The following is a 10,363-nucleotide window of genomic DNA, read 5'->3' on the forward strand; positions in this document are numbered from 1 at the left end:
ATCGCTCAGGGATTCCATAATCCCTATGGGCTTACATTGTAAAACACTGACACGCTGATCATTTATGGTAAGGAAACATCGCAGTAAGCATCTCATAAACGAAACTAATCTTGGACAAATAAAACAGCAAATTTCCCGCTATTCACGCGAGTGCTACTGTAATCGTTCAATATCCAGCCGCGTCTCATCTTCCGCGGTCAAAGGAAAGCGGGTGTGTTTCTTCAACCTTACACGCTTTGTTAAACTGCGCGGGTGGTACGGTCGTGTCGTTTTATCTTAAACAACTGAGTCTTAAAGAGATCAAAATTCAATCCAATTCTGAGAAAAAAGAGAAATGACGTTATTTGAAAATGTGCCCAAAATCCTTAATGAATAACTTAGTGAGAGGCAAGGGCAAATACTGCCCCAGCTGTTTCCTGTTGAGAATGTCTCTGTAATGTAGATAAATGTGAGGGATTTTCTCGCTAAATCCGTCTCCTGTTCGCTAAATCTCACTTCTCCAAAACGAGTCTGCGCAATGGAACAAAGTCGGAATATTGAGATGTGACATTGCCCGCATCTCGTCCTCTTTCTCGCTGTTTTTAATGACTTCAAACAAGTTCATTTTTGCTGGGCTTTGTCGTGCGGAGACCCACGGGGATGTCTAACGGTCAATTCTTTCAGTGGCATTTGAGTGATGTCTTCAAGGTAAACTTACCGCATTTCATTTGACACAGAATATTCACCTTGGATATGCAATTATTGATTTTTTTTTCCCAGAAAAAAAAAAGCTTTATATTTTGGGAAGGAATATTCTTGGTGGAGTGAGGGGGGAAATAACTTAATATTCCCTCCATCAGGGGTTCGTGTCCTTTTAGATATAAATCACCATGCATATTTGATTAGCACACAGGGAGGAAGCCCAGACTTGAAGCGATTTTATGCAGACCTTGAGCCCTCACATTGGAACGACAGAAATGTTATCCATGCAACTTTTTAAGAGACTTAAGGTAAATGCAGCGCGGCGATGACATTTATTTGTGCATGGTGCGGGACAAAAAAAATATATGTGGTTTTCAGTTTGCGCAGTGCGCGTTATTCTTGAGCATCGGAGCTAGGCTGTACTTGCCTTTCGAAAGGAACTTTCAAGTTGAAGTTTTGCTGAGTCGGCATTAATGGACAGGGCTTTATGATAGGATTGTAGCTCTTCGAACTGAGGGAACAGGGATGGGCATGTCGGATCAGAGAAAGCTCCCCGTGATCTTTGGGACGGTATAGCCGGGAGGTGATGAGGAGACACCTCGAGTGCATCTTTATTATGTAAATTTGCCCCCGGGAGTTTCTTCCGTTGGGCTTGGCGGCGGCTCTGCAGTTTTCCATGTCACATTTCGGGTAGGTAAGGGCGCCGGCTCATCACGTTAACAATCCATCCGACGGGTCGATAGAGACGGCTGACAAGTGCATTGCTGAGTTCCTTTGAAGTAACCTCTTTTGTAGGCTAGTCTATGCCGTGGGCATGCGAGAGGGCACAACTCATAAATTCCAAATGATGCTTTCAGAAGCAAGGGATGAGGTCAATTTATCCTTTGATTCCTCCCACGTGTTTTGATATACCGGTGTTGCCTCTAACTTTACATTAGACACCCCATTCCGGTTTTGTTATGATACTAACATGTGTTTTCATATGGTTGGATGAATGAAGTGAGGAAAGGCTTTCTGCAGCCCAAAGATAGGAATGTATTATGTCACAAGGGGGCAAGTTCCGTCACCACCCCATACATCATATTATGATAGGACAGACGCCAGGCATCTGATTGAGTGTTCGTTGGGGGAAGGACCGGGTTTAGGATGGGGTACAGCGATAAAGAAAATTGTTAAGTTTCTCATGCTTAACGCACTTCATACGCGCGCTATCGAGTCGATTAAATGACGGAATCGTCTGCAATTATCTCTCAATCTCGTGAAACCACCTGTTTATTCATCAAGACTGCTTTGACATCAGAACAGTCGAGTTCCGCGCTGGCACGAGATTACATGCGCTGGCGGGATAGGGATCAGCAAATCTGAGAGTGATGACGAGCGATTACTTATGATGTCGGTGTTTAAAAATGGCATCAAGCCTTGCGAGAGGTCTAGTGCCGCTGCACTCTAGTCTGGTGCGTGACATAGCTGGGTCGTGTGTGTGTGAGAGACTGAGTGAGCGCGAGGGAGACAGAGTGTGCCTTCTCGACATCTGACCAGCTGTTTAACTGTGCCTCTCCCATCCTCTCTCTCTCTCTCTCTCTCTCTCTCTCTCTCTCTCTCGGGCGCAGTGTACCATGTGCTGTCTCTCCTGCACGCACACTTTGTCGCTGGTGCTCTGCGTCTTGAGCCTGACCCCGGCTGCGGTGGAGGCGGGTCCGGAGACACTGTGCGGGGCGGAGCTGGTGGACACGCTGCAGTTTGTGTGCGGAGAGAGGGGCTTTTATTTCAGTAAGTGCACTTTTTATTTATTCATAAAGGATTGCCACTTCACTCCCCGAGCACTAATGTGCACCTCATAAATAAGAAAGAACCAGATTTCTCCTCCCTCCCTCCTCTTCCCCCCTCTCTCTCCTTCTCGCTCATTCACAACTGCTGCTACCTCTACACACCTGAAGTATTCTGTCCCCCTCTTTTCTGGTTGCGGGTGCTCTTTGAGTTGACAATGCTCGCAGTGTGGTGTGGACTGATACCTGGCTCTGTTCCCGGATCAGTCTAGAAAGGGCGGGGGGATTGGGGGCGAAAGGTACCGCTGCTGAGAGGTAAATTTCGTACAGATTTATGTTCAATAGCTATATGTATATTACACCTTGAGTAAGTAGCTGCTAAGCCTGCGAGGATGGGGTCTAAAGTGGACTTTGGCAGACAGTCAATGTACCAGAGAAGCCGAGGCAGCAAAAGTCAAGAAGAAAGAAAAAAGAAAGTTAGTTAGTGCTGAACATTTTTTTCCAAGAGAAAAAGTGGGGGCGCTACCCAAAGAAAACCCTCCGTTAAGGATCCCGAGCTTAAATCTACTATTTTCCATTGAGAGCGTGCCCGCGCCAGCATACGATATATGGAGCAGCTGACTGTGGGATTTGTGCTTCGTCTCTCCACTAACAGCCAAACTCACTCTTCCTCTTTCTCTCTCTCTCTCTCTCTCTCTCTCTCTCTCTCTCTCTCTCTCTCTCTCTCTCTCTCTCTCTCTCTCTCTCTCTCTCTCTCTCTCACACACACACACACTCTGTCGACTCCGCGTTTCACACTGCCGGCGAGGCAACGCAAGCCCGACGTCCTTAAGCCATTCAGAAAGCAGAGCCTGCCTTTCTGAACCGCGTCCATCTTCCTAGGGCTGACGCTACTCTGATGGGGTCAAGAAGAGAACAGTTCACTCCAGGGGGCCTCCTACTGGCCAGAGTCCTTCATGAGAAGGAAACAGTAGACGGCAAACAGTAGGCTTAATACTGCACATTAATAAAAACAACACACTATAAAAAAAATAAAGAAATTAATACAAATTGGATGGAAAAACACGCATCCTAGCATTCAGTCACGTAACCGCACAGATTGTTTTATGAGCGGCGGATTGAGATTCCAACGAGAAGTCACACAGAGTGCAAATGCATTTTATTATAGACAAGAGTAGATTCCAAAGCTCCCTTCCCCCTCTCTCCCACGTGCAAACTTACGAACTTGCTAGATGAGCAATGGCTGATCTGTAATAGCGTGATGAGTTATGCAGTGGGCCAGTGAGCTCTGATCATGTGTGCATGAAAAACGTTTGATGGAGCAAGAGGTAAAGGCAAGTGTTTCCTAGTATGTTCCTTCACGTTTTGTTAGTTTGTGTTTGTTTGTTTGTGTTTGTTTCCTTTTTATTGTGGGTTTGCGGCAGTGGAAGAATCGGAAATCCTGTAAAAAGTAATTAATCAGTGACAATTTTGTTCTGTTATTTCTGTCATTGGTTGGAAATTGCATTGTGGGAAGAAGTGGACATGCTCATGGCAAGACCAGGGTTAGATCTGGTCCGAATCTGACTCTGTGGCAGTTTGGGGACTGTCTAGCAATCCTGGCTCTATTTTGACTGGAAGCACTCCAAGGCAAACACTTGTTTCTAAAACAGAAATTTGCGGAAATGTTTAATGTTTGTCTTGTTTTCGGAATCATTGCATCATCACCGCCAGTTTGCACATCACGTCATTGGACAGCCTGCCGAGTCACTTCTCACCTATTCCCCCATTCAACCTCACTTTGACATCGCACAAGACAGAAAGAGAGAGAGAGAGAGAACATAACACCAGCGAAGTAGTGCAAGCCTATGTGCAGTGAGCAGTGAACCTGTTGAACTGATATCCCTTCTCACGCCAACCTGCCTGAGAATACTCCCGCGTGAGTAATCTTGCAGATCACTCCTGATCCCAGTGTCCTGTGTTCTGTGTCCGTGACGCACACCGAAGCACGCGGGACTTCAGGTCCATCAGCCAATGCCTGTTTCTCCTCCTGACAGGGTCTTAGCGAGGGGATGTGTGCACCTCACTTCACTCCTCATCCATTGTTCCTGCAGACAGGAGGAAAGAAGAAGATACAAGGAGGAAGATGGAAAGGACAGCAGAGGAGAGGAGGAGGAGGAGACGAGGGAGAATAAGAGAGGAGAGGCGAGGAAGGGGGGGGGGGGTGGAGGAGGAGGGCGTGTTGTAGACATGGAGGCAGTGGAAAGAATGCTTTCAGCAGGGACACTGTGTGTGTGTGTGTGTGTGTGTGTGTGTGTGTGTGTGTGTGTGTGTGTGTGTGTATTGGAGTGGCTACGTTTTTTGAAGGTATTATATCTGGAGAAGCCATTGCTGGTGTGCAGTTTCCTACCAGGCAGGGTGATTGACAGTTAGGACCGTTCCATCCCTGCAAACCTGCCCCTCTAGAGGAGCCTGGGGGCTTAGGGCTTGGCACTGTCCCTAAGCCACACGGCCCCTAGAGTGACATTGCCTTGGCGGTGACACATGGCAACACAACGTCTGCCAATCCACCTTGCCCACGTCACTACCGAAGTAGCTGCACTTGCATGCGGCGACTTCAGATTTCATTACCTTGACAGAAACGTGAAATACTACTCGGCGGAAAAATATTTTAATGACATGAAATGTGGTCTTGGTAGAAAAAAAATTAATGAACGAAAAAGAAGAAGAAGTAGTAGTAGTAGTAGTATAAGAAGGAGAAATCCACTACGTAGTCAGTTTTTCCAATTATTATCCTGACCCAGAAATGCTCTGTTGTCTTTGCACTGCCTGCACAGAGAGACTCCTCATCCCAGCCTATGATGGAGAAGGGAGGGGGGTTGTGTTTTTCTAGTTCAATATCAAAACTCAGTTGTGAGGAGCTCAACCTGCAAACCTGTATGGATAAAAACCTGAGACCCGTGAGAAGATAGACGGACGGACGGACGGACGGACTGTCAGACGGACAGACAGACAGACAGACAGACAGACAGACAGACAGACAGACAGACAGACAGACATATAGATAGATAGATAGATAGATAGATAGATAGATAGATAGACAGACAGACAGACAGACAGACAGACAGACAGACAGACAGACAGACAGACAGACAGACAGACAGACAGACAGACAGACAGACAGACAGACAGACAGACAGACAGACAGACAGACAGACAGACAGACAGACAGACAGACATATAGATAGATAGATACAGAAACCTCTGCTGCATGCCCCCCGGGCGATGCATTCATACAACGGACAAAAAGAAGGAGAGACGATTAATGAACAGGAAATAAGGATAGAGTCAGAGGTGGAGGATGTGAAAAACTATATAAAAAAAAAACAAGGAGGCGGTTTCAGAGATGCTGTCGGTAGCTCAGAGCGTATATATGTCAATAAGTGGATCATAGCTGAACATGTACAATGGCTGCAATGAGAAGCGATCGATCAGATGTAGTTTTCCTTAGGCGGAGGAGGAAAAGGACAGCTAGCTACAAAGTCAAACGGTGTGGAATGAAATGACCTGTGAAGGAAAACTCCCCTCTCTTCCCTTCGCTCTGGTGGAGGTGTGTTAAACTCCCCTCTCTTCCCTTCACTCTGGTGGAGGTGTGTTAAACTCCCCTCTCTTCCCTTCGCTCTGGTGGAGGTGTGTTAAACTCCCCTCTCTTCCCTTCGCTCTGGTGGAGGTGTGTTAAACTCCCCTCTCTTCCCTTCACTCTGGTGGAGGTGTGCGCCCGCAAAGGCACTTTCAGCAAACTTACTTTCAGCAATCTTACTAGTGGATCGCCTCAGTCACTCTGTCTTGAGACACATGGTGTGTGTGTATGTTTCTGTGTGTTGTGTTGTGAGTGTTGTGTGTGTGTGTGTGTGTGGTGTGTGTGTGGTGTGATGTGTGTTTTGTGTGTGATGTGTGTGTGTTGTGTTGTGTTGTGTTGGTGTATGTGTGTGTGTGTGGTGTGTGTGTGTGTGTGTTGTGTGTTTGCATTGTGTAACCTGGTGAGGGAGGTAGACAGAAAAGGTGATGTGTTCAAACTCAAACCAACGGAAAGCGGTCTGTGTTTGCTTTTTACGAGAATTGAGAGACAGCCGGAGAATAGTAGAATATGTACGCACATACATGCTCACTACACACACATAATAAGTGGGATTACATGGCGGGGGATTACTGTAAGATAAGAGCTCAGCACAACAGACACACACACACTTCTTCTGCCCTAGTTGAGCCTTTATATAGGTAAAGCTTTCTACTGAGTGTGTGTGTGTCTGTGTGTGTGTGTTTGTACCCTGTGTGATGTGTGTGTATGTGGTGTGTGTGTGCAAGTGTGTGTGTAGTGGTGTGTGGTGTGTGTGTGAGTGTGTGTATGTGTGTGTGTATGTGTGGTTGTGTGTGTGTATGTGTGTGTGTGGTGTGTGTGTGTGTGTGTGTCGGTGAGTGTCTATCAGAGTTATTTTTATATATAATATTACATTAAGTGAGAGTGTATCCAGTGACTGCAGGGCAGACAGAAGAAGGTCTCTGATCGTCTACGGAGTGCAGCACATGAGCAGCCCGCCAAGTGTGGCTCATCCATAATTTATGACCAGCCTGTTGTGCGAGCACTCTGGGCATCCTCAATCCGGTACCTCTATAGAACCTGATCCCAAACGCCCTCCTCCTCCTCCCCCTCCTCCCCTGCTCTATCTCCTTCTCCATCTACTCTCTTGCCTCATCCTCCATCTCCTTCTCTTCCTCATCCTCTTCCTCCACTAGCTCTTCCTCCTTCTCCATCTCCTTCTCTTTCTCATCCTCCCCCCTCCTCCCTGCTCTTCCTCCTTCTACCATCTCCTCCTCATCCCACACCACCCACTGCTTTTCCTCACTCCATCTCTTCCTCCTCCTCCTCCTCCATCTTCATCTCTTCCTCATCCTCCTCCTCCCCCACCTCCCCCTGTTCTTCCTCCTCCTCACTCTCTTCTCATCCTCCTCTTCCTCCTCCATCTCATCTATTGCCTCCTCCTCCACTTCCTCCTCCAGCCACTGGAGTCTAATTGCATAATGTCTGTTTAAGAAATAAAAACGAAATGAAAATGTGACATGAGAATTTAGCTTGGCCCGTAAAGCCTTTGTGGTGCCCGTGTAAAGAGGCCGCTTCCAGGTGCGGGGCAGCTTTCGTGGTCCCCGGCGGGTCCGTAAACTGCCTGACACTCCGTGTGCCGCTCGCTCGGGTGTCTGGCTCTGAGAGGCGTCTGCGGCCTGTTTAACGGCCCACGCGTCGCAGTATAAACCTGAGCAGGTCTTGGAGTGCTCTGCCACGCTCTGGAAGGTGCCTCAGCCTCCGTTGCCCCAGCACCACTGTTGCTTTTCCAGACATTCAGAGGCCAGTTCCAGAGCCCTCTCCAGTCTCTGTCCAAAGAGGAATGTGCGCTATGTTTGTGTGTGTGTGTGTGTTTGTGTGTGTGTGAGAAACTGGCTGTGTATAGTTATTGTGTACGTTGTATGTGTGTCTGTTTGTATATGTGTCTGTGTGTGTATGAGTGTTTGTTTGTATGTGAGAATGTGAGTAGCACTGCAGTATTCACAAGCAGGGTGTCCCGTTTCAAGACACTGAAACAGCGACCATCTGTGTGTGTCTGTATATATATATACTGTGTGTGTGTGTGTGTGTGTGTGTGTGGTGTGTGTGTGTGTGTGTGTGTATGTGTGCGAGTTCTACAAATTAGCCAAAGGTTCCTTGAGGTCACAGAATGCAAAACGTAACTTTTCATTCAATCTTCAATCATTCATTAATGCATTAAATTATTAATAATACATTCATTCATGCATTCATTTTTTCATTAATGCATCACATTAATTCACCATTCATTTAAAAATTGGAATCTGAATTTAAATGGCACAGGAGTGCAGAAACAGTGGCGTAAAACTGAGTACTTTTGCCAAATAGATGACAGAATAACCCTATACTTCCCCCAATCTATTGTACCCCCCAGCCCCCCCTCTAATCTGACACATAAGTCTGTGACAAAACATCATCCAATGAGAATAGCAATGTGTGTGTGTTTATGTGCCTATGCACAAGGATATGTGTAAACATGGCAGGCCGTAATTATGTAGATGAGACAATAATGTCCCCGTAGAGTGTGTGATTGTGCAAGTGTGTGTGGTGTGAGTGTCTGGGTTTGTGAGTAATCTACAGAATCTGTGACAGAAAGCTATCTCCTTGTTTGTTTACTTCAGCTGCCACGGCAATGCTTTGGTGATCGGATTAGTGTTTGTATCCTTTTGAGACCTGGCAAACCCCTCAAACCTCTAAACCCATTTCACCTGATTACCACGCTTGGCCACAACCTGCTCCATCTTATATGCCCACGCTTACAACTAACCCATCTGATTCTAATACCACCCCCCGACCCCCCAACATACACACCCAATCCCCCCTCCAAAGTCCTCAATCCTATTCCATTTATTGTCTGCAGAAAGAAAAGCTGTTATTTTGAGGAAAACGGGCAGGGATGTTTTGGTGATTAATTTGGGGAGGGCTTTTGGGCACAGCAAGGGTTTCAACAGGAGGCCAGAAAGGTCATGCACGAAATGGCAACAAACCCATTACACATACACTTTTACACACACACACACACCCTGTCTCTCCCCCCTTCCTGAGTTGTCCCTCCCCCACCCTCCCACAGCAACCTGTCAGATTACGTAACTGTGACCTCGAGCGAGACTTTAACCTGCGTCATCTTTGCAGGAGGAGTACGTCATAACTACAACCACTTCATCCACCATTGTTTTTTTTAAGCAAATTATCTCAGATATGCCAGCCACTATTGATACCAGGGATGGTCCGGTAAACAGATGTCTGTGAAGTTGCTACCTTAAAGATGCAGTTAAACAGAGGTCTATGCTATTGCTACCTCAAAGGTGCAGTTAAACAGAGGTCTATGCTATTGCTACCTCAAAGGTGCAGTTAAACAGCGGTCTATGCTATTGCTACCTCAAAGATGCAGTTAACCAGAGGTATATGCTATTGTTACCTCAAAGATGCAGTTAAACAGAGGTCTATGCTATTGCTACCTCAAAGGTGCAGTTAAACAGAGGTCTATGCTATTGCTACCTCAAAGGTGCAGTTAAACAGAGGTCTATGCTATTGCTACCTCAAAGATGCAGTTAAACAGTGGTCTATGCTATTGTTACCTCAAAGATGCAGTTAAACAGAGGTCTATGCGATTGCTACCTCAAAGGTGCAGTCCACAAAATTGGTTTGGGTTTTCCCTAAAGTTGATATTTGAGCTCAACAGTCAATCAAATTACACCGCTCACTTCTGCGCTTAAAAAGGATCGTGCTGATTGGCTAGGGTTGTTTATGACTAGGTCCCAGCCAATAGGTTTGTTTCCCAGTTACAGAGTCAGGACTGTGTGTGAAAACCAGAGTTCTTTGGATTGCAAAAAGTACAATTAGGAGCAATTAGCTGAATTTAACAAAAAGTGTATCACAGACTACACCTTTAAGCACTCTTTTTGTGCCCAATACTCTCACACTTCCCCAACCTACATTGAGTGTATTATTTATATTGAAAACAACTTCTTGTATTAAGGTACATGCACTGATGAAAAATGTATAACTGGAAGTGTATAACTGTACCAGTTGAGCAACAGGATCACTATTGCTATCACTATTTTATTCAACAGGTTTTAGCCTACAGCTCTTTTGATGGACTTTCTGTGCTTCTTTCTGAATGAGTGCATGCGATGAACCTACCCCCCCCCCCACCTGTACCCACACCCCTATCCCCCCTTTTCCAGCTCACCCCTCCTTGCACCCCACGACCTTTCACCCCATGGGGTCCCAACAGAACACCCCTCATTATGCCCCCCCCCCACACACACACACTTTCCAGAACCACACTGCCAGGTCT

At 46.4% G+C, this 10,363-nt stretch overlaps 1 protein-coding gene across 2 annotated transcripts in view; it reads left to right on the top strand.

Annotated features, from left to right (window-relative positions):
* The first annotated feature begins 552 nt into the window (after nucleotides 1-552).
* Nucleotides 553-10,363, top strand: part of igf1 (insulin-like growth factor 1) — a 16,968-nt gene continuing 7,157 nt past the window's right edge. The window contains exons 1-2 of one of the 2 annotated variants that reach the window (XM_080851012.1): nucleotides 553-687; nucleotides 2,292-2,451. In XM_080851012.1, coding sequence (XP_080707138.1) covers nucleotides 640-687; nucleotides 2,292-2,451 — 208 coding nt within the window. In that variant the 5' untranslated portion in view covers nucleotides 553-639. Of the gene's footprint in view, nucleotides 688-1,250; nucleotides 1,372-2,291; nucleotides 2,452-10,363 lie in introns of those variants that run through there. The other variant, XM_080851013.1, reaches the window with a different exon arrangement.

The sequence above is a fragment of the Sprattus sprattus genome (genome assembly GCF_963457725.1).
Source record: "Sprattus sprattus genome assembly, chromosome: 14".
In the NCBI taxonomy this organism is placed as follows: domain Eukaryota; kingdom Metazoa; phylum Chordata; class Actinopteri; order Clupeiformes; family Clupeidae; genus Sprattus; species Sprattus sprattus.